At 44.9% G+C, this 24,134-nt stretch overlaps 1 protein-coding gene and 1 long non-coding RNA gene across 4 annotated transcripts in view; both read left to right on the forward strand.

Moving 5' to 3' along the window:
* Positions 1–24,134, forward strand: part of LOC310831578 — a 537,457-nt gene that overhangs the window by 9,914 nt on the left and 503,409 nt on the right. The window lies entirely within an intron of this gene.
* Positions 5,446–24,134, forward strand: part of CHRFAM7A (CHRNA7 (exons 5-10) and FAM7A (exons A-E) fusion) — an 80,863-nt gene continuing 62,174 nt past the window's right edge. For 2 of the 3 annotated variants that reach the window (XM_083712220.1, XM_083712222.1), the window contains exons 1-2: positions 5,446–7,093; positions 12,717–12,856. In XM_083712220.1, the coding sequence (XP_083568346.1) occupies positions 7,039–7,093; positions 12,717–12,856 (195 nt within the window). In that variant the 5' untranslated portion in view covers positions 5,446–7,038. The remainder of the gene's footprint in view (positions 7,094–12,716; positions 12,857–24,134) is intronic. The other variant, XM_083712223.1, reaches the window with a different exon arrangement.

The raw sequence follows: 24,134 nt of genomic DNA on the forward strand, positions 1-24,134 counted from the left end.
AAATAACTTTGTACCACCCCACGATCTCGGGACCAGAAGATATGTAAAGGTCACAGCCCAAAATGTATCTGCCTGGTTTGCATATTTGTCTCAATAAAAGGAGTCTCCACAGGGCTGGCTGGCAGCTCGCATGCAGCCCACCTGTGCGCAGCTCACCTGCATTATCAACTCCTGCCTCATGTCCGTCATTTCACATGCTGACCAACGCACAGTCTTTGCAGTAGGGCTCTGTTCCAATGGCATGAGTAGTCACAACAAACAGGTAGATTCCTTGGATCTGCTGCAGCCTTCATCCACCTTCACAGCCGTTGTAACATACTGCTTGTTATTATCCGCCTGTTCTGCCGTGGAGGACTTCTTGGATCATTCTTTGTCTAGTTCTTTCCCCTTGACCTTACTGCCTTGGGTGACCCTGCTGGGGGTACGAGATTCCTGACGGCTTTGCTCACAAGGGTCATAGGAACGTGCAAGCCCACTCACCATGACATGGTGATGATCCAGTGACTGAGTATTAGATCTAAGGCCTTTCTTGCATTGGCACCCTGCCTGTGGAACTCCATTCCTTGGTCACCTCACTACTGAGTTGACCAATGTGCTTTTATGTAGAAATATGAGCTGGGGCTTCTGGAAGGAGATTGGGTTTTGGCTGCACTGCGTGTATTTACACTGCGTGTTACTTTCATATTAAGTATTAAGTAGACAATAGTTGTATACAGGGAGCAGCTGTGTCCTTTTTATGGAGGTTTATGAGTGCAGCCTGCAAAGAACTTTCTGATAGTAAGAGCTTTTCAACGTGGAACAGACTACCTCCGAAGGGATTCTCTAGCCTTGATTCCTGTATTGCAGAGGTTGGATGAGATGAGCTTTGAGGTCCCCTCCAAATCTACAATTCTATGGTTCTGTCTGTCAGGTTGTTAGCATCCCCCAGCAGACTTTAGTTCTCACTTGCTTTCCAGTTCCCTTTAATGGACCCAGTTGTCAGAGAGCAGTTTTACTGGTTGGATCAATAAAATTATGCTTGATTTGTTTGTATGGATGGATGGATGTAGAGGTAATGTCTACTATGACTTTGGACCAAGACTTCAAAACCACCCATAACAGCCAGAGAAGCCATAGCAACTTTGCTCTGACATCACAGCAGAGCAGGGAACCCTCGGAATGCACATGTTTATATTGCCGCATTATGAAATTGCATCCATCTCCCTCTCCGTAGGGTTTTTCATGGGAGGAATTCCAGTGCAGAAGGCTGAGTATAATAAAGAAAACAACTCCGTATGTTCAAGATTTCACATCTGCCTTTGGCGTGTGTGCGCGCACGCGCATTTAGCCAGCTCAATCCAAAGTAGCATATTCAGTCAATGTTCTTATCTTTCTTTTTTTCCTGCACACTAATTACTTGGAATTTGTGATTTAAAGATGGCAGCCTAATTGTTTGTTTCCCTTGGAAATGTGGCTTTACTGTATGTTGTGGTTTAGTGAACTGTGAAATATCCTGCTGATGCTAATCTGTATAAATAAAAGATTCATAAGGCTCTTTGACAAATGGAACTCCCTGCTTGCAAGTCTGCTCTTGACAGACACTTTAAGTAAGATCTACGTTTTTGTATCTCTCTCTCTCTCTCTCTCTCGTGTGTGCGTGTGCACATATGTGTGTATGAGATCCCATGCTTGAGGTCATTACCTGTCAAACACTCATGAGAACTGACAACATTTCACAGACAAATGACACTATCCCATTGGGTTATTTGATATTAATATTAAATGAAAATGTTTCAGTGTCTCTTCAAAATGCTTGGAACAATAACAGTCATCCTCTGGTTACAACAGAACCATATGTGCTCCACAATTTTGCATGAAGACAGGTAAAAGACAGAAAATTGCTTTGGGAAATAGAAGGCAGTGTTCTGAGAATCTCAGCTCCCCTTTTTAAAAAAAATAGGATTTTGGTCCCTGGTGCCTGAAAAAGCAGAGGCAGTAACAGGGGGCAACACAACAGAAGTTTGTAAAACTGCATGTGGGGTAAAGAAATGTGTGTGTGTGTGTGTGTGTGTGTGTGTGTGTGTGTATCTATCCCTTGCCTCCCATTAATGCTAGAAGCCCAGGTCATCCAATGGAATAAAATGGCAGTTGATTCAGGAAAGTCAAAAGTTCTTTCCTGAATTGAAGTCCTTCTTCACACAACTCAGTGAATTTATGGAATTATCTGACATGAGATATGAGGCATAGATGGCTTAAAAGAGGGATTTGACAGATTCGTGGATAATTAGGCTGCCCCTGGTTCTTAGCCATGTCAGAGGCAGCCTGTCTCTCTGAATAATGGTTGCTGAGGAACTACAGAGAGCAGGGGTAATCAGGAACACTCTTCTCACAGGTGCTCCTGAGCTGCCCCATCAATCTGCTATGAGCAGTGCTTGGGCAATGATCTTGGCTCAATCAGGAATCCTGGAAGGCTCTCAGTGGGCAATAATAATAATAATAATCACTGTTAATTGGATACTGTCCAAATATTACCCAGTGAGCTTCATGGTGGACTGATGAATTACTAGAACCAGGTCCTAGTAAAACACTTAAACTGCTATACCACACAGTCTCTCTCTCTCTCTCTCTCTCTCTCTCTCTCTCTCTCTCCCCTAGGAGATTTTTAAAAGAAGTCTCTGATGCTGAAAGGATAGCAAGGTTGACACCAGGTAGGCTTCTCTGAGAAACTAATTCCACAAATGGGACACCATACCACAGCAAGAAGGTTACCTGATCATTACCTGCTTGCTCCACATTGGGGGAGAGCCTCTAAAGATGATCTCAGTGCATGAGTGGGGTGGTTCAGATAACTTGTTTAAATATCTTGCTTTTAAGAAACTCATAACTGAAGAAATGCTGACAAAATAAACTGGGCTTCATATGGTTCATTATTTAAGAGTAATTTAATGAACCGAGAAAGAAATGTTTGTGGAGTTCAAAAAGTTAGTATTACAACTAGGGAAGCAGCATGGAAATGAAGCCAATATTCGTATTGTCATAGCCCACAATTCAAATAATGCATTGTTAAAGTGACCTTTCTTAAGTGAGACATTACTAGCAAAGCTCACATATTAGAGAATATAGAGGTAGCACTAGGACTCATGGACATCCCATGATGATGGATGTTGAAAGATTTAGGGCACAGTAAAGAAAGTCCTTCACACAGCACATGGTTCCACTATGGAATTCACTCCCACAAGAGACAGTGAGGGCCACAAACCTGGGTGGTTTTGAAAGAGGATTAGACAGATTCATGGAGGAAAAGGCTAGCAGTGACCTGCTAACTCTGATGGCTAGGTTTGAACTGTACTGCTGGAGGCAGGATGCTTCTGCAGGCCAGTTGGTGGATATAGCAGGGAGAAGAGATGGTTGTTTCACTCTGGTCCTGCTTGGGATTTTGCCATTGCGGCATCTGGTTGGCCCCTGTGAGAACAGGATGCTGGATTAGATGGGCCATTGGCCTCATCCAGTAGCCTCTTTGGATGTTCTTATGACCTTAAAGGTAAAGGTAAAGGTAGCCCTGCCCGTACGGACCAGTCGTGTCCGACTCTAGGGTTGTGCGCTCATCTCACTTAAGAGGCCGGGAGCCAGCGCTGTCTGCAGACACTTCCGGATCGCGTGGCCAGTGTGACGAAGCTGCTCTGGCGAGCCTGTACCAGTGCAGCACACGGAAACGCTGTTTACCTTCCCACTATAAAGCGGTACCTATTTATCTACTTGCACTTAAGAGTGCTTTCAAACTGCTAGGTGGGCAGGAGCTGGGACCCAAAGATGGGAGCTCACCCCGCCGCGGGGATTTGAACCGCCGACCATACGATCAGCAAGTCCTAGGCACTGAGGTTTTACCCACAGTGCCACCCGCGTCCCTTCTTATTTTTTAAAAAATATTTTATTAAGGATTTTCTTGTTTTACAGAAGTGTAGTGCCTCGTATTTTTTTTTTCATGTAACATTTTTACAAATCCATTTCATTTGTTGAGGCATTAGGGGAGAAGAAAAAAAAAGAAAAGAAAAAAGAAAGGGGGGTGGAGGGAGGGGAGATGGATGGGGGTGGGGTCGGGTGGCAATGTTTCTATTATGCTTAATGTATGTAGAGTTTGGTGTCAGCGTTGCTTGTGTTGTTCACTTGTGTTCCTTTGGTGGTGAGAGAGGTTGGGGTTGGCCTAGGGTGTGATTGTTTGCTTGTGATTGGCTGTGGTGATCTTTGTTTTCGTGTGTGAGTGAGGTGGGTGGGTGTTTTGGATCAGGTTAGCCATATTGATTTGTATGCTGTTGGTGGATTATTGTCATTGTCCTGTTGGGCTGTGTATGTGATAAAGGGGAGCCATACTGGGGTGAAGGCGTCTTCTTCTGTTTGTCCCCGTGTCAGTTTCAGTTTATTAGTTTATCCAGTGTCTGGTTATGGTGTTTCTGGCTGCTGAGAGCAGGTGGGTTGTGAGTTCTTTGTGGTGTAAATGGGCATTGTTGTCTTGGAAGATGTTTAGTAGGGCCAATTCTGGGGTGATGCCTATTACTTGCTTTGTTATTTTACATGTCCCTTCTTATGACCTTAAAAGGTAAAGGTACCCCTGCCCGTACGGGCCAGTCTTGCCAGACTCTGGGGTTGTGCGCCCATCTCACTTAAGAGGCCAGGGGCCAGCGCTGTCCGGAGACACTTCCGGGTCACGTGGCCAGTGTGACAAAGCTGCATCTGGCGAGCCAGAGCTGCACACGGAAACGCCGTTTACCTTCCCGCTGGTAAGCGGTCCCTATTTATCTACTTGCACCCGGAGGTGCTTTCGAACTGCTAGGTTGGCAGGCGCTGGGACCGAGCAGCAGGAGCGCACCCCGCCGCAGGGATTTGAACCGCCGACCTTTCGATCGGCAAGTCCTAGGCGCTGAGGCTTTAACCCACAGCGCCACCTGTGTCCCTCTTATGACCTTAGAGTTAGTTAAATGTATTCATCAGGACGCCTCTTAGCCAATCCACATCTTCTTGACTTCTTTCAGTCTCCTGTGGGAAATGTTTAGAAAGATAATCAATTGGGGAAGATCTTTGGGTTTTTTTGTCAGAAAGCTCCTTAATAATTCATAGAAAACTTTTGACTTTATTTTTTTGCTTCCAATAGTTACCACTATTGTTTTTTTTAAACCTTGCATGCTTGCATGCTTGTATGCTATACCATGTTACCTTGTAAATATTGTTTGATATTTCTAAGCAAGCAATATTTTTCTTAATACCTTTCAAAGTAATTTGAATAATGCTTAATGTCTGTGCAATACCTGTCACGACCCATAGGAAAATCCAGGTGTATATCACATTCTGATGAATTTTATTAATAAAATTTATACACTGCTTGATTGTAAAAAAGCAGTTTACAAAAACACAAAACAATAAAATTATCAGTTAAAACAGCTCTTTAAAACACTCAAAAGAGAAAATCAGCAATAAACTTAAAACAAATTAGAACATACATCAGGGTTTTTTTAGCAGGCACTGCAAAGGGAAGAGTGAAGATGCCTGTCTGGTGTTAAGAGACAGGGATGGTGGGATGTTTTAGAACATATGTGAGTAGTCTTTAGAAACATTTTTTCCCTTGAAGAACTCAAGTAGCCTACAGACTGAATGCCCAGAAGCAGATTTTAATGAGGTGAATGGATCTTATTATTTGTATGTTTCAAACAGATGTTATACATGCATATAGTTTTATTGTCCCCCCCCCCCAAGTTTTTAGCGAGTCTTGTTTTTAATCAGTAAGCCACCTAGAGTCCCATCAGAGGAAAAGGTTGGGCATAAATAAATAAATAAATAAATAAATAATCATAACCTTACCACCAAGTAAGTGAGCATCTTGAGTAGCTACTCTAAGAAAAACGTCACCTGTCTATTTGTGGAGCCTGCGTGGCAAAGGGCACAATAAACTCTTTCCTTTGAAGAAAAGAAAAGTTGCAGATTTATATTGTCAACATGGTTATAATGAAGTAGCCAGCGGGTGTTGAGTCCCAGATACGTACGTTCAGGATTGCAGCCTTAAAATGTCCGTGTGAGTGACAATTTAATTTTGAATTTATTTTATAGCAGATCTTTACATCGTGCAGCACACCGCACCGAGAGTGCCTCCGAGGCTGTGATTAGCTCCTCTCCATCGCTACGAAGTTGCCTCCGCGCAGCTCTGACAACCGGATCCTCGATGCCCATTTACGTTTACTGTACTCGGAAGCCGCTGTCACATTAACGGGACTCCAGATGGGCGTGCAATCGGATCTCAGGATGAAAAGGAATGCGCCGAAGTCCTGCCAGTCTCCCTTGCACGCTGGCTCGGGAGGAAGCCCTAAACACATCAAACGGCTTCCTCCCCGCAACGCCCCCCCCCCCGGGAAGCGTGCGCCTGCCATGTGCGCCTGGCTCTAGGTTGGGACCTACCGAGGTGGGCAGGCAGGCAGGCAGGCAAACGCCGCTGCGGAAGCGCCGCCAACTCCCCCAGGCAGACTCTGGAGCGGGAAGGGACTGAGCCGGAGCCAAGCCAGAAGGGACCAGAGGTGGGTTGATGGCTGAGAAGGAGGGAGGGACGAGAGAGGAGGAGGCGGGGGCCAGTCTGGGCGCTCCCCCTATAAAGGCGGCTCTGCCCGGGCTGGGGTGCTGCATTCTTGCCTGTCGCTGCTGCAGGATCAGCCTCCTTCTGGCAACGGATGGTCCTCGCCGGTGGATCTACTCGCAAGGAGGGAAACCCGTCACGTGGGGAGAGGAGGGGGTGGTCGCGGAGGAAAGAAAGCAGCGCCAGGCGATTGGCATTCCGGCGCCGCGGCTGAGCCGGCAGCTGGCGGAGGAGAGAAGCGGAGATCAGCCCCGAGAGGAGGAGCCTCCATCTAACCCGGCGCCGCCAGCGCGGGGCTCCACGGCCCGCCGCCTGCCCGGCATCCCCGAGCTTCCCGCCGGCCGCCTGCCCTTCCTCGCGGGGAAGCGCCGCCGCTTCCAGACCGCGGGAGACCCAGCTTGGGCTGCCGGGGCTGCGAGAGACCCGCCGCCGCCGCCGCCGCCGGGATGGGGACCCGGGAGCTGTCCGTGGTGCTGATCCTCGCCGGGGGACTCGTGCACGGTGAGCCGCTGCCTCCGAGCGAGGAGCCGTCCTTGGTGCTGAAGGAGAGTTTCCTGGGGTGGCTTAGGAGTGTCCGACCAGGACTTTTGGTCTGGACCGCACACGTCTCACAGGCATTCCTCGTCCTCGCCCCCGCCCCCGCCCCCCCACATCGCCAAACACATGCATTCTGTCTTAGTTTGGATGATCTAGTCTGGATAGAGAGGAAGTTTCCTCGGAGCTTGTGGGAGCATTTCCTGCTCCTGATATTTCCCCTGCATATTGGTATTTGTGTGGCTTCCAGAGAAGAGGGCGTACTTTGATGATATTTATGTTATTTATGTATGGTGTGTATTTTAAGACCCTTGGATCCTGCCTTTTAATAGGGTTTTTGGTGTGGAGAACCCCTCCCTCCCTGAAAAACCTCCATAGTAATGATGTAAGTAATATGCTAAAGTAAAGAAAGAATCACAAAAAGAATATACTAGCCAAACAAGGACAAAGTATGGATTGCTTTCAGCATGCATGATTTTGGACCTGCTCTGCATGTCTCTCTGGATAAAGCCTGGAATTGGCTCACCTGATCATTGCAGGGTATCAGGAAGGTGCTCAAGATAGTGGGCACCAGCAGGTAAGGTGAAAGATTTGTATTATCAACTCCTAATTCAGCTTGAAGATCATTAGGCGCTTGAGAACATGAGAGCTTAAAAGGACAAGAGTCTTTTGGCACTTTAAAGAACAACACACTTATGATGCCATAAACTTCCATGGACGAGTCCAGCTTGTCAGGCTATCTTTATTGCAATTATAGCATTTATATCCCAGCCTTTCCTCCAAGGAGCTCAATATGGTGTGCATGGTTCTTCCTCCTCCTTGCTGAATCCCCACAACAACCCTGCAAGGTCGGTTAGGCTGAGAGGAGCAGTGACTGACCAAGGCCCCTCAATGAACTTATGACTGAATGGTTGGAACCCTGGTCTCCCAGGTCCTAGGCCAATACTTTAACTGCTTCACCATACATGGCATTACGTGTATATAAGCACTGAGTGTACATACACATGGCATTGGAGGTGGGTGGGTGATTGTAAACAGGGAGTTCAGAGGGAAATTGACTGCAGAAAAGTATAGGCAGTGATAATCATGTAACTAACAGAAGTAAGTCACTAAAGCATTTCAGCATTTCAAAGTTATGTTGCTCTAATATGGTTTTTTTGTAACATTCTCAGTGACAGATACTGTTGGATTTAGCCCCCCCCCCCCCCAAATAGATTAAGGGCTACAGCAAAGCATTTTAAGTCCCATTGATTTTCCTTGGAGAGATTTGAGGATGCACTAACCTCTTCTGAAGTACTTGAGTTTGCATCAAGCCCAAGGTGTACAAATCTTGGCTTCATCAAATAGATACAAAGCCTGAAATCCAGTACTTGAGAGTAAAGTTCTGTTGAATTCAGTGGGACTTAGTTATTTCCACACAGGTTGTAGTTGTGCTGTGAAGCTGAAAAACTAACTTAAGAGGAAGCCTGATTGAACTTGATAGGGGTTACTTCTGAGTAGACATACAAAAGATTGCACTGTTAGTGCAACTGTGTGAAAATGAATTAGGAAGACTAATTCCCTTTTTAAAAAGTTTCCTTCAAAAGTTGAATTTCCACAAAGATACAGTTGGTCCATTCTTAGCATTTCTGTGAAGTTTAACATAAATGAAATGTATTATTAGAATAATAGATTTATAGAATTATAGAGCTGAAAGGAACCATGAGGTCATCTAGTCCAGCCCCCTGCAATGCAGGAATCTTTTTGTCCAATGTGGGGCTTGAACCCAGAACCCTGAGATTAGGAATCTCATGCTCTATCAACTGAGCTATGTTCATTTATATGGTTGTGTTATGTGTGTGTGTTTGGTGAATCTATATAAAGACACCAATACTTCAAGAGGAAACTTTGAAAATGTGGACATTAAAAAGAAAAAAGAAAAAAGAATGCTGAAAAGTTTGCCAGTTTTCAAATTTGTGTGAATCTTCATTTCAGTTCCTATCCTCACAGCAGCTTTTGATGCTCCTGCTTAAAGTGTACAATTTTTTAAAAAGGTGAGCACATGAAGTGTTCTGGGAAAGGATTCTCCCGTCAGATAACCAGTGACCAAGCAGCGCACCCAACTCCCTAAATAACTGCAGGACGGTTGTGGGGAATCCTCACTCTCCCTGTCTAAATTATTCATACACCCATTTGGGACCAAATCAACCTTCCTCATTGAAATGTTTCAATTTTGACTCAAAGCCCTTGAATGAGGGTCTAATTCTGACATGATATTTCCACATATGCAGGTCCTTATCAAAATGCATGCATTTGTGTGTACATGGTTATGCTAGTGTGCATTTGTGACATGTGCAGGTGAGTTGATGTGGGATTGATGTTGTTATTTTCTACAATAGCCCCATCAATGAATATGACATTTGGTAGAAGTCATAAAATCAAATACAATCTGAATTTCAGAAGCAGGGGGAAATAATTAAGGGAAGGAGGAAGGATGGGGAAGAGAAGGAGATGGAGATACAAGAACAGCAGCACTGTCTAACATATGCATTGGGATGACAAATAAAATGTGTGGTCCCTCATATTTTTCCTCCCCATCCCTTTTTCTTTTGCCCTTAGAGTGTCAGCTTGTGGGCAAGAACAGTCTTACTTTAATTGATCATATCTAATCTGCTCTGAGAGCTTTTTCAGCAGAGGAGTACAAGGCTCTAAATAAATAAACAAACATTACAAAATGCATAAGTCAATGCATATACAGGAACACAATGTGAGGAATGACACCAGTTTGCCAAAGCTATCTTCTTAAGCAGAGAAATGTCAAATTGGTGAAAAGGCTAGTATCCAATGGTAGCCAAAGCCTGAGCAGAGAGAGATCCGTTGCATCATTTGCCTTCATTCAAACTACCAATGACAAGGAATGTTTGTACTTACAGCAAGCTGTGCTTTAGAACTTCTTATAAATGCCAATCCCCCAAGTGGGCTTGCTCTAAGCGCAATTTTTTCTAACCAATCAGCTTTGAGCAGATATTGGTCATGCTATGGAGTTCCCAGTGAGAAACTCAATAGCAATCCCAGTGGGCTTGTTATCATAGTTGATCAGCTGATTGGCACTTCCAGCAAGCCTGCTTTGGGCAAGCATTAGCTGAGCTACAAAGTTTTCATTGGGAACTCTATAGCACAGCAGATCAAGTTTTTGGCTCTTCTAGCAAGGCCGCTTTGGGCAGGCATCAGCTGTGCTATGAAGTTCCCAGTTCCAGCCTGTTTGCAGTTGCCTCCAGCCAGCTGACTGGCACTGACTGCAAGCATTCCTTGCCAAGGAACAGTTGGGAACATTATAAGAAAATAGAAAGGGCCTGCTAGATCAGGCCAATGTCCCATTGAGTCCAGCATCCTGTTCTCACAGTGGCCAACCAGATGCCCCAGTGGGAAACCCACAAGCAGAACCTGAGCACAAGAGCAGCTCTCCTCTCCTGTGGTTGCCAGCAACAGCTATTCAGAAGCCTTGCTGCCTCCAGCTGTGGGGGTAGAGCAGGGCCATCATGGCGAGTAGCCAATTCTCCTCTAAAGCCATCCAAGTTGGTGGCCATCACTGCCTCCTGTGGGATAGAGTTCCATAGTTTAACTATGTACTGTGTGAATAAGTACTTGCTTTTATTTGTCCTGAACATTCTTCCTCAGAAGCCACATCACCACCTGATGCACACTTGATGACACATATGAAGTCAGGTGTGAGGGGCAAGTAGGTGTGCTTTTGGGGGAAATTGACTTATTGGCCAAATTTGGAGCCCCACCAGGCCCAATTTAGCCCGTGGGGTGGATGTTCCCCACTTCTTCTGCAAGGGAAGTAATCAGGAGGAGTGTCTCCCACTGTTCAGAGGATGTACATGGAGAAAGCACTTGAGAAGAGATGGCTATGTTGTTTGGACACCGAAACTTCTTCTCACAACTGTAATCCTGTACAGACACAATGCATGCTAATAACCTTCAGTTGGTCCAAAATGCAGTGTCCAGGTTACTGGCAGTGGTTGCATTCAGAACTCTTTTAACCCCCATTTTAAATCTGCTGCATTGGCTGCCAGTTGGTTTCCAGGCCCAATTTAAGGTGCTCATGCTAGTGCTTACAGCCCAAAGTCACTTGGGCCCCAAATACCTGAAATGTTGCCTCCTTCCCTAGAGGCCTTCTTGGGTGCAGAGATCATCAGAGAGGCCTCTTGGCAGAAGTGCTGGTGGTGGTCCAGGAGATAGGGCATTCTCTGCTGCAGCCCTTAATTGCGGGGTTCCTTTCCCATAATGATTGTGATTCCCCCCTGGGAGCTTATAGGGAAGGGCTGGTAATAACTCAGATTAATAACAACAGCTGCAGCAGCAACCCAGAGAAGTGAGCTTTGCAGGGTCTACAGCAGCAGCAACTGACCACCTAAATATTTAGTATCATGTGCACTTGTGAGATCTGGCTCTGTTTCCTTTCCCCTGAATGATGTACACTTTGTCCAGACCCTACTGGATGGATTTATAGAAGCCAGGATGATTTTTTAAATGGATCTTGACGGGTCATTTTGACTCTAGCCAACCTCACACTCCCACTCTTGTCTAGGGCTCTTTTTGCTGGTAATTCCCAAATTATCTCTGGCTGAAGGCATACTTTCTGGACCTCAGTGGTGTAGTTGAGCTTGTAATATATTCTTGGCTGCCGGAATAAGAAATCTCTCTCTCTCTCTCTCTCTCTCTCTCTCTCTCTCTCTCTCTCTCTCTGTGTGTGTGTGTGTGTCTACATCTATGGTTGGAGTCTTCTTCACCTTTTTAAAGCCACAGCATCTCATCCAACCCTCATCCTTGATACAACTCACAATTAAATGAAGCTTTGCGCCTTTCCAAAGATGCCTGATTTAGAAGGGCCAAGGAAGTGATCTGGTCCTAGATGAATCTCTCTCTCTCTCTCTCTCTGCTTTGAACTAAAGCAAAATTAAAAGTCCACATCCAGATTCTGCACCAAGAAAAGAAGAATTCTGCAATCAAGATGAATGATTAAAACTGAGCAAAGTTGCATATTTCTTTCATTTTTTTGATAATCAGATTTTTTACTACTTTGGGAAAACTTCCAAGATCAGGCGAAGAGACAGAGACGGGGCACTGCTCCAAAGATGACTAGTGAGCTTTGGAACTGAGCAGGGATTTGAATTCAAGTCTCCCTATTCATTTTAATCACTATACCACACTGTGTCTTATTACTCTCACAGGGAAGATGCCGGGCTAGACTGAGAAGCAGTGGATTGCCTAAGGCAGTCTTTGCCAACCCTGGCAGCCTCCATCTGTTTTGCCTGCACTGGGGCTGATGGGAATTGTGGTTCAAAACACCATGGTGGAAGCACACCTGACATTACCTACAGAGTGCTTTGTGGAGTTGAGATTTAAATGGAGCCTTTCTGGCTCAAGGGTTGCACTCTGAGCGCTTGCCTGTCACCAGATCTCAGTAAGATTTTTCAGTAGCATGAAAGTTTAGCTGTTTGGCTCTACCCACTGCTGATTGGAGCAGAGTTTTGAACCTGTCAATGACATTGAGTTGACAGTGACATTTTTGTAAACTCCTCTCTATTTGCCTCTGTTTCTGCAGTGTCCCTGCAGGGAGAGTACCAGAGGAAACTCTACAAGGAACTCCTGAAGAATTACAACCCTTTGGAAAGGCCTGTGGCCAATGACTCTCAGCCGCTCACTGTCTCCTTCAGCCTCAGCCTCAGGCAAATCATGGATGTGGTAAGTCTTTTCATTTGTATAATCCAGATCTCAGTGACAGATAAGGTCTTACGTAGTAGCAGGTTCACTGGCAAACACTGGAACCAATTCCAGGGGGTCGCGGGTGTTTTGGCATCCACAATAATACATTTGTGGGACTGGGGCCACACAAAGTCAAAGTCAAATTGAAGCCCTTCATTGCGGGGCTGAGATATTACCTGCAATGCAACTGGTCAGTTAAGCATTTTTATGTATTTACTTGATTTAGTTACCCCCCTGCCCCCTGGCTACACCCATGCCACCTTATGAAATGCATTGGGCCATAATAAATTGTCCATTGAACACCTTTAGAGTAAGATTACCAGATTTTTTTCAAAGAATTCGGGGACACTTTTTTTAAAAAAAAGAGAGAGAAAAAAAGTTATTTAATTTTTTTTTAAAAGTAATATCTTCTCTTCTGTGGTCTCCTCTGTCGCGTGGCCTTCCTCTGGGCCCCGGCCTGCTCTCTTGGAGTACTAGCCACTGTGGAGTAGGCTTGGGTTGGGCTTGGGCTCAGCCACATGTCCTTGCCCTCCCGGTTCTCTCCTATCTCTCCTCCTCAGTGGTGGCTCTCCTCTTTTTTCTCCTTCCTCTTTCTCTCTCTTCCTTCTCCTTCTCCTCTCCTCTCTGCATCGGCTCTGGGGTTTTCCTGGCCCCAGAGCACCACTGGGCACTTGGCTGGGAACTCTCACTCCTAGCTCAATTTGGGTCATGGTGTGTGTGTGTGTGTTTGTGAGCAGTTCCCCCCAGTTGACGCACCAGGTGTCCCCAGGTCCCTGTCAGCAGTGGCAGTAGCAGCAGCAGTCTCAGCAGCCCAGAGCCAGCCTGGTAGTGCAGTTGGCTCAGGCTGGCTTCAGGGGCTGTTCACTGCCGTGGCGCCCACCATTTTGCCTCGCCAGAAGTCTCCATATGATGTGTCTTGTGCCGTTGAACCAATCACAACATTCATTCCCCACTAATAAATCTACAACACTTAAAATATAAATCCGGGTACATTAAATGAAATCTGGGGACGGATTTTGTCCGGGGACAGATTTGTAAATCCGGGGACTGTCCCCGGGAAACAGGGACATCTGGTAACCATACTTTAGAGGCCTCCTCTCTCCTCCATTTCTGGTTTATGACTTTAAAGAAGACTGTTAAAACGTTGCATTTCCATCCTCTGGCTTCTGCTCTATATATTCCATAGCAAATACTCTTGTACTTTAATAGCAAGGCAATAAACTTTGTTATTTATAGGATGGATTAAGCTATTTTGCTCCTTTAAGTAGAATATTTTGTGGGTGGGGGGAACAATCTAAGAAAAATGATTAGAGTTATGTAACTGTTTTTGTTGTCTAAAGCTGTGAAATTGTTTTTTCAGACACTTTGGGGAAAAACACTCCTGAAGTTTTTCCTCCCGGTGTGACACTAATAGAAATTCTGCAGTTGATCTGCTTGATATGTGAATGACCAACAGGCAAGGGCAAAGTCTGGTGATTCCTTATTCCTGGGTATATCAGACATAGGATTGCAAAATGTAACAATAGCCACAGTAGATGGAAATCAAGGGCAGGTTGTCAGCTGATTAGGATAACACTCTGCACCCACTTATTTATCTGGAGAATTTTTATTCAACCACCATTCCATTGTCAAAATAATGCTCAATTTGGCTCACATCATATTTAAACCCCTGAAAGGCACCTAACTTTCACGATGTACTTCATAAAATCCATTAACAATGGCATCTTTTGCATACTAAATTGAGCAGGTGGCCAAGCATCAGGGATGCAGGAAGCTGTGGCCCTCCAGATGTCAGATTCCAACTCCCATCAGCCCCACAAGCATGACCAATGACTAGGGATGATGGGACCAATAGTTCAACATCTTCCCCATCCCAGCCATGCACAGGGGTAGTAACAGATACATTTTTAAAAGTGCCACAGGGTTCTGTATTGGGCCCATTGTTGTTTAACGTCTTTATAACGTCTTTATAAACAACTTAGGTAAAGGGATTGAGGGGATGCTCATCAAATTTGCAGATGACACCAAACTGGAAGGGGTAGCTAATGCCACAGAAGACAGAATAAGGATACAAAATGACCGTAACAGATTGGAGAACCAGGCACAAGCTAACAAAATGAATTTCAATAGGGACAAATGTAAGGTCCTGCACTTAGGCAGGAAGAACCAGATGCACAAATATAAGATGGGAGACAGTTGGCTTGCTAGCAGTACATGTGAAAAGGATCTAGGGGTCTTGGTGGACCACAAGCTGGAACATGAGTCAACAGTGTGGTGAAGCAGCAGCAGCAGCAGCAAAACAAACAAACAAACAAACAAACAAACAAACAAACAAACAAACAAACAAAAACAAACAAGCACTAATGCTATTCTAGGCTGCATCAGATCAAGGGAAGTAATAGTCTCACTCTATTCTGCCTTGGTCAGACCACATCTGGAATACTGTGGCCAATTCTGTGCACCACAGTTTAAGAAGGATGTTAACAAGCTGTAACGTGTGCAGAGTAACGTAATCAAGAGGATCAATGGTCTGGAAACTAAGCCTTATGAGGAAAGGTTGAGGGAGCTGTGTATGTTTAGCCTGGAAGATATGATTGCTACCTTAAAATATCTCAAGGGCTGTCATGTGGTAGATGGAGCAAGATTTTTTTTTTAAAATGCTCTGGTGGGTGGGACTTGAACCAATGGCTTCAAGTTACCAGAAAGGAGATTCTGACTAAACATCAGGAAGAACTTTCTGGTGGTAAGAGCTGTTTGACAGTGGAATTCTCTCCCTTGGGAGGTTGTGGACTCTCTTTTCCTGGAGGTTTTTAAGCAGAGGTTGGCTGGCCATCTATCATGAATGCTTCAGCTGATATTCCTGCATTGCAAGGGGCAGGACTAGACGACCTTTAGGATCCTTTCGAAGTCTTCAATTCTATGATTCTAAAGACAAGTTTTAGGAATAAATGTAGCAGTCCCCAATAATTCACCATTTAAGATCCCCCAAAGTAGAATCCACTGCTAGCCATCAACTTCCCAATTATGGTACTTTATCTCTCTGCTTTGCATACTTAGAAGGAATCATTGACTAGATTACTTGAGGTATTGCATGCCTCCTCTGACATGGATCCTGCTCCATTGCTCATCTGGTTCTCTCATAGCAAATGTCCTTTGGCCTTCTCATTCCTTCATCCCCTTGCTTGTTAATTCACAGCTGGATGTGCCAGGCATTCACATGAATGAGAATGGCTTCTGTGGGAAAAATGCCCCTCTTCAAAAGGAGAAGAAAATATGGGAAAGCAAACCGTTGCTAAAGTAGCAGGCACAGTTGGCAGCTGAACCCAGAAGATATATAAGCTGCTTATCAAAACTCTGCAGCCTCTCCTACTTACAGTAGCCTTAGGGGAAGCTCATCAAATCAATATTGTTCTTTTAATTGTTTGAGTTTTGTAAGCAGATTGGAGTGGGGGGGGGGGCTATCCTTCCTATCCACCATTCTATTTTGAGATTTTTCCCTTGTGAAACCCCAATCCTACTCAGCTTGCCACCACACCAGGATGAAGACTCAATGAAATGTAGGTATTTTATTAAAATTTAACAACTTGAGGACCTGCAAAACAAAATTGATTAGCCAAATTCAATCAATGTAACCAAATCAAATTTGTGCAGGTAGTTTTTAATAGATAGGGGTAATTCAACCCACATCACCTGTAGCTACAGTTGGGGTATATGAGCCCACCAGGCACATCATGTCTCCCTTGGCCAACATTCACCTCATGTGTCCGCCTGGTCAGAGGGCACCCCTCCCCAGCACCTGGGGAGCAACAGCAACTAAGAGATACCCACACCCCAACACTACCTCAGGTAGGAGATTAATCTTTCCTAGTCTACATGCCAATTAGTGTGGAGGAGGCAAACAAGGGAAGACCCAAAGCCAGTCAGGATCTCCCCTCCCTTAAATCCACTACTCAGCCCCTTGGAAACAGACAACTTGCCTTAAGGTCCACACTGCAAAATGGGTGTCAAATTAAGAAGACAGAGTACAGGTGCAGCAGGCTTAAATCCCCTGCCCTGTCTCTCCCCATTCGGCAAAATTGCCATCAGGCAATAACTGTCTCCATCTTGTCTTGTCATCTTCCAGGAGAGGATGGGTGCGGAAAATTTGCCCCCCCCCCAATGGTGGAATGGCATTCTTAGGAGGCAAGTTGAGATTTATCAGTTTTGTTGTTGTTTTTAAAATTCAAACATATTTCTAACTAATGGTCCATCCCAAGCAGTTAAATATTCTACAGGCACAGCTTTTTATAAAAAAATTATCAGGAGTTATGAAAGAATACTAAACACATATTCAAATTTATTCCCAGTTTTCCCTACTAAATATGTGGATGTGTACTTTGAAGATATTTTGCCAAAAGGAAGTTTTGACATGGATGCTGCCAGGAATTCTGTAGCACAGCAGTGTAAGCCATTTTAAAAACTTGACTATATCCTTATGCTATAAAAATACCTGGAATTTGGTTATTGCAGAAAAAAGTAACACATAAGTTACTGGCCTCTAAGGGACAGGAAGATTCTGTTCAATTGCATTCAGTATGGGGAGATTTTTAGTTCATATAGTGTTCAGATTTGCAGGTATCTCTCTCTGTGCCACCTAGAGAAATATGGTTGTCAATATTTTAGGTTGGATGTTTAGGTTTTGCACACCCCGCCTTTAGTTGGACGTATTATTGAGATTTTTTATTGTTTACCTGCCCCTGAGGTTCTATAATAATTGGAAAACTTATAAATATATATTAAAGAATAATAATACTAATACAAAAACTTGCATTCGAGATACAACTTAGACTTGATATAGCAGAAGACCCAAGACAAGGGTCACCCATGAGGTTTTTCCTTGGTTTTGCTAATTTGCAGCTCACAATGCTAGGGCTGGCCCTGTCATTAGGCTGAGTGAGGCAGGGGCCTCAAGTGGCAGATGCTAGGGATTGTGGCAGGAGCCTAATTCAGCCTTACTTCACATGGACTAGCCTGCTCTGTGCTCCTTAAGCTAGCCACACAGGGTGCTGTTGCTCACCTGCCCTCAGAAGGCCAAACATGTCCTGATGGTTCCTGAGAGGGGATCTCCGCGCAGTGTGGGTACAGTGGCAGTGCCAGTCCAATGCTCCTGCTGCCACACCTGCACCATGCTGAGGTCACTGTACCTCCCCTTCTCCCTCTCCAGAACTGGCAGTGATGTTCAGCATTGGTACTCAGAAAGCCATTCATGTGAAGAGAACATATTTTGTGCCACCCAGCTGATGGAGAGGTTTCTGGGCACCATTGTCATTTGTTTACCCCACCCCCTTAATCCAGAATAAAGAGCACTGGGATATGAAAAAATAAGAATAATAAGAATAATTTTATTATTTATACCATGCCCATCTAGCTGGGTTGCTCCAGCCTCTCTGGGTAGCTTCCAACACATATAATATCATAAAATCAAATCATGTTGCAACATTTGGGACTTTTTAGTTTAGAGGAAAAGGCAAGTAAGAGGCAATATGCTAGAAGTTTATAAAATTATGCAAGGCATAAAGAAAGTGGATATAGAAATGTTTCTCTCTCATGACACTAGAACATGGGGATATCCAATGAAGCTAAAGGTTGGAAGATTCAGGATAGATGGAAGAAAGTATTTTTTCACGCAGTACATAGTTAAAGTGTGGAACTCCCGTGGGAGGCAGTGCTGGCCACTAACCTGGATGGCTACAGAAGTGGAAAGGGCAAATTCATGGCAGAGGGCTATCACAAAGCTACGAACCACAATGTCAATGGCTCTGCCTCCAGGGTTGCAGGTAGTAATGCTTTGAATGCCACTTGTTGGAAAGCACGCAAGGGAAGGGTGCCTCTGTGCTCAAATCCTGCCTGCCCCCCCCCCCCCCCCCCAGGGATCAGGTCAGGCCACTGAGAGAACAGGCGGCTGAGCTAGATGGGCCACTGAGCTCTTTTTATTGAGAAATAACACAATAGTCTTAAATGGTCATCTTTGAAAAGCATTCGTAAATTGTATATGTCACTTTAATTGGAAATGTTTGAAGCAGAAACAAATGGAGCATTCCTTTTTAAGAAAACATACACATCCTTTCAATCTGATTATAATTATTCCATGTATCAAGATTTCATCCTAACAGAAACATGTGACCTTTAAAACAGGTTACAACCACTCCATGTATCAAAGTTTCATCTCACTTCCTTCCTTAACAGCATAAAATTCTTAGTCAACAAATCATCTGTTTTATGCAAAATATTGATCCCTGAGAATTTTACAGCTTCTTGATCCATGTAAAAATAATAATTGCAAAACTTCACAGAGCTGGCTTCATCACCTGAATCATATTTCACCCATTATTACTGTATTTTCAGTATTTATCAGCTAACCAGGTACTGCTGCATAATTCTTGGCTGGTAATTTTAAAACCCCATAAAGTAAGTAAATGTGTGGTAACTGAGGGGTTGGCCTTTTATGCTCTGGCACCTTTATTAGAACCACCTTTCATTCAGCATCATGTTTTGCACATCTGATTGACTCTTGTGGGAAACATGACAGTGGATGGGATGCATTCCTGGCTGGATCCAGCAGGACTCCTTTTCTATCCTTCTTAGCCTTAAGACAGGAATGGGCCCTCCATGCATCAAGGAAGAATACCTTGAGCACTGCTTCTCTATCCCCTCCCACCAAAGACGAGGAAGCTGTGCAGTGCTTGGCTCTGGACAGGGGCAGGATATGTAGGACTCAGAGTGTTGTAGCCAATGTGAGGGAGTGGTCAGGCCAGGGTGTATAACTCCCACCCCAAATCACCTTGCTCTTTGCAACTTGAGCTCTGCTTCTGGCCTTCTGCCCAGGTTACAAGGCAAGGTTACTTGGTCCTGAAAAGGTCCAGGAGGGTGGCTGGCTTTGGGTGTCTCCCAAATTAGCCACTGGGGGTGGGGTGGATGGAGCTCTTTCTTGTTGCTGCTCACCTTACACCAGGGGCAGGGAACCCTTTTCAGCCCAAGGGCCACATTCCCTTCTGGACAACCTTCTGGGGGCCACAGGCCATTGATGGGCAGCACCAGAGGCAAAACTAGGCAGAGCAAGGGACTTCCGGGTCGGCGCCATCGCCGAATGGCGGACTCCCTCCGAGCTCCGGAGGGAGCCTGCACGGCAGGGGCTGGGTCCTACCGCACCGGCGATGCGGGGACCCTTAAAAACCACGGCCACGGGGGCCGTGGACATGGAGACTCGGCTGGCACCGTTAGCGCCCTCCCGACTCGTGAAGGAGCCTTTTTAAAGGCTAAGGATCGGGTGCCGGGGAGAAGCGTGGTGTTTTGAGTCCTCTGCCATCCCTGCCGTGCGAAGCCGCATGCCATCCGGCGGAGAGCGCTGGCTTTTTCCTTTGAAAATTTGGACCTAAAAGAACAACCCGTAAGTAATTGGAATCTGGACTAAAAAGAGGGACAAAATTTTAAAAATTTCGGAGCGAGCGGGGGAGGCGCAAAAAAGGAAGTCAGCCACCCCCTCCATTGTAGAAGGGTCAAAACAAAGGATTTGATAACTAAGATCGGAATAACATCATTTTGGCAAGTTTGGAACCTCACGAGTGAAGAATATGAGATTGAGCTGGAGGAGGAAAGTAGAATTTGGACTTAAAAACACCCCCCCCCCTGGAACCCCGGGAGCGATCGATGACGGTGTTTGGAGAGGAGAAAGGCAAGTTTTGACAGCTGTCAAAGAGCTGTCAAAGCAGAAAAACAAGATAGAGACTATGTCACAAGGACTTTGCAGGTTATATTTGTTATAAATTGGACACAAATTGCTTTAAATAAGGATTACAAAGTTACTAGGGCTAATGGATGTGATCTGGAAGAGAACTCAGTTTTTGCAATCCACCTAGAGGAGCCGAGGGATATCACAAGTGGTTTTAGTTGGAAATTTGAACAGAATTTTTTATCTCCTGGGAAACTGCAGAAATGGAACATTATTATGACTACAGAGGCCAGTATACCGAAGAAGACAATGGAATCATCCGTTGTGGAATGAAAGGAACTTGACGTAATGTTTTGTTTCTGAGCAACAAGCCTCTGCAAAGGAACTAACTTTTGGAATTAGGACATTTGTGCAGGAAAACAGGGACAGAAAGAAATAGAAAGAGGAGTGTGGCCAATAAGAACAACAAAACAACAAGAATTGGACTAAGTCGAAAGTGGGGACATTTGGGACATCCAGATTTGACAAGCTTAAGGATTATAATTTGGAGTTTTTCACTCCTGGATATAAAAATCTGGATGGAAAAAATGGGCCTTTCTTTGAGACAGAATCCTTTCATGATTGGACATGCGAAACTAAAGAGGACTGGCAAAGGACTATGACTTAGAGAGACGTGGAAATATCGGACATTGAGGAATATTGGGAACGCAACCGGGAAAAGGGGGGGTGGGAAATGTGGAACCCAAAGGGCGTAAACTATGTTTTATTTAGGCTATATACATCTACATGGTATTCTAAAGTGGGGAACTCGTGGAGGGACTAAGCCGATTTTAGGGGAATGGAAAATAATTTTTTTTTATAAAAAAAAAAAAAAATTTTGGGTTAAGGATAACAAGTTTGAAGTGAGGAGAAGAACTTGTTGAGATTATCTGTTTATTTGAGAGATTTGGAATACAAGGGGGGGAGGGAAGGGGAAGTCCTGAAAGGATGTAATTGGAAAAAGATTTGAAATTGGATGTTTTATTAATTTGTAATTAATTGGAAAACTTTAATAAATATTATTTAAAAAAAAAAAAAAAAAAAAAACTAGGCAGAGCAAGAGTGGCATTTTTAGCCTCTGCCCACAGGCCTCTTACTGCATGTGCTCGCCAGCATCCGAGGACTCTGCTTGAATGGAGTTTAAATGGTTGTCACTTGCTCTGGGACCTCATGGATTATTTTATTATTTCAAATAATAAAATAAAACAATAAGGATGCATTCCAGCCTATTAAAAACTCTCATCTGCAGTGCAAGGCAGGGCTGGGGAGTCGTGGGGCTTGGGAGGGAGCTTAGCTCAGGAAGTCTGAAGGGCTTGACCAAGAGGCCTGGAGGGCTGCCTTTGGCCAGTGGGCCGAGGTTCCACCTCCCTCTGCCTTCATACTGTATGTTTAAGGGGGATTAGAGATTAATGATGGGGGGGGACTAAATAGACAAGGGCCTTGACCACAACTGGCAGGCATTTCTTGTTCACTGAGGCAAAGCAGTTTGAGCATCTCACACGGATCCTGGCTCAACAGCACTGCTGCCAATTAGTTTCTGGGCCCAATTCAAAGTGCTAGTTTTGAGCTATAAAGCTTTAAATGGCTCAAGACTGCATACTTGAAGGACCACCTCTCCCCATATGAGCCAACCCAGCCCTGAGATCATCCTCCAAGGGCCTTCCTTGTGTTCCCCCTCCATGAGAGGTCTGGAGGGTGGCAACACAAGAGCAGGGCCTTTTCCTATGGTGGCTCCCTGTTTGTGGAATGCTCTCTCCAATGGAGATTCGCCTGGCACCTTCATTATACATCTTTATGTGCCAACCAGTCTTTGGGCTGATTAATGTTCTATGTCCTTTTAAATGTGTTTGTTTAGGGAGTGGTGTTTATTGGTTTGTTTTGTGCTTGTTTTTATTATGTATTTTGGGTTTTTATTTTGTATTTTTATGCTGTGAACATCCCTGAGATCTTTTGGTAAAGGGCAGTATAAGTAAGTAAGTAAGGACGTGGGTGGCGCTGTGGTCTAAATCACTGAGCCTAAGGCTTGCCGATCAGAAGGTTGGTGGTTCAAATCCCCGTGACGGGGTGAGCTCCTGTTGCTCGGTTCCTACTCCTGCCAACCTAGCAGTTCAAAAGCATGTCAAAGTGTAAGTAGATAAATAGGTACCACTCCGGCAGGAAGGTAAACGGCGTTTCCGTGCTCTGCTCTGGTTTGCCAGAAGCGGCTTAGTCATGCTGGCCACATAACCCGGAAGCTGTACACCAGCTCCCTTGGCCAGGAAAGCGAGATGAGTGCCGCAACCCCAGAGCCAGCCACGACTGGATCTAATGGTCAGGGGTCCCCTTAACTTTAAGTAAGTAAGTCAATAAAAGAATAGATTGTGAGGAACTAAGTTGCAGTTAAGTAACTGATGAACACTCAAAAGCACCAGGATGGTGAGCAGGGAGTCCCCAAGTCTCTTATCTAGGGTCTGAGACTTGGAGGCAGGGAAAGGGACCCACAGCCAGAGTTTGGGGGCTAGTGTGTGTGAGCTCTATGAGGCATCCTTCAACCCAACCAGAAGAAGGGGAGCCAGATGGGACAGAAGCAGTTAGTATATTGCTTTCAGCTCAGAATGGCATCAGACTTGCAGAGGTGACTCCTGTTTTGGGTAGGTTTCCACACACTGTTTGAATAGGAGTAGAGGAGCATAGAAAGATGCCTTAGACCAAGCCAGATTCACGGTCTATCTAACTCAGTATTGTCAGTGCTGAGTGGCAGCAGATATCCAGAGTTTGAGACTGCAGACACACCTACCTGGAAATGCCAGAGACTGAACCCAGGAGCTTTTTAATGCAAACCAGGTGCTCTGCCACTGACTGATTGCCTTTTCCAAATCATTGCATATCTCCATGCTTTGTTAATATAACTGTGTTCCTAGTTTGTCTTATAGCAAGTGTCTCACCTCTTTATTAAGAGTGTAGGTGCAAATACCAGATTCCAGGGGTAAAAACAAATTATTATTTATTAAATTTGTATACTGCCCCATACCTGCAGGTCTCAAGGCGGTTACAACATGAAATCACAATATAAAAACAGAAAATACATAATAAAAAACAAACAATCCAATAACCAGCCCCCACCCCAACATATTTTCAAATCAGCCAAAGGCCTGGTTGCAGAGGTGTTTTTCCTGATACCCTAAAATATATAATGAAGGTGCCAGGTGAATCTCCCTGGAGAGAGCATTCCACAAATGATGAGCCCCTGAAGAAAAGGCCTGTTCTCATGTTGCCACGCTGTGGACCTCTTGTGGAGGAGACACATGAAGAAGGGCCTCCGAGGATGATCTCATGGTCCAGTACATATGAAAAAGAAAGGTTGGGCAAGTGCTTTCACACCCCACTCGAGCATTTTGAGAAACATCCGGCTGGTCAATGTAGCAAGTAGGATGTTGGAATAAGTGACTCTTCAGTTTTATCCTGCAAGCAACTTCCTGTGCCCTTGAAAAGGCCCACTTCTTCCTTTCTACTTAGACCTGGGTTTCATTG

This window comes from Podarcis gaigeae, assembly GCF_964106915.1.
Source record: "Podarcis gaigeae genome assembly, chromosome: 14".
Classification (NCBI taxonomy): Eukaryota; Metazoa; Chordata; class Lepidosauria; order Squamata; family Lacertidae; genus Podarcis; species Podarcis gaigeae.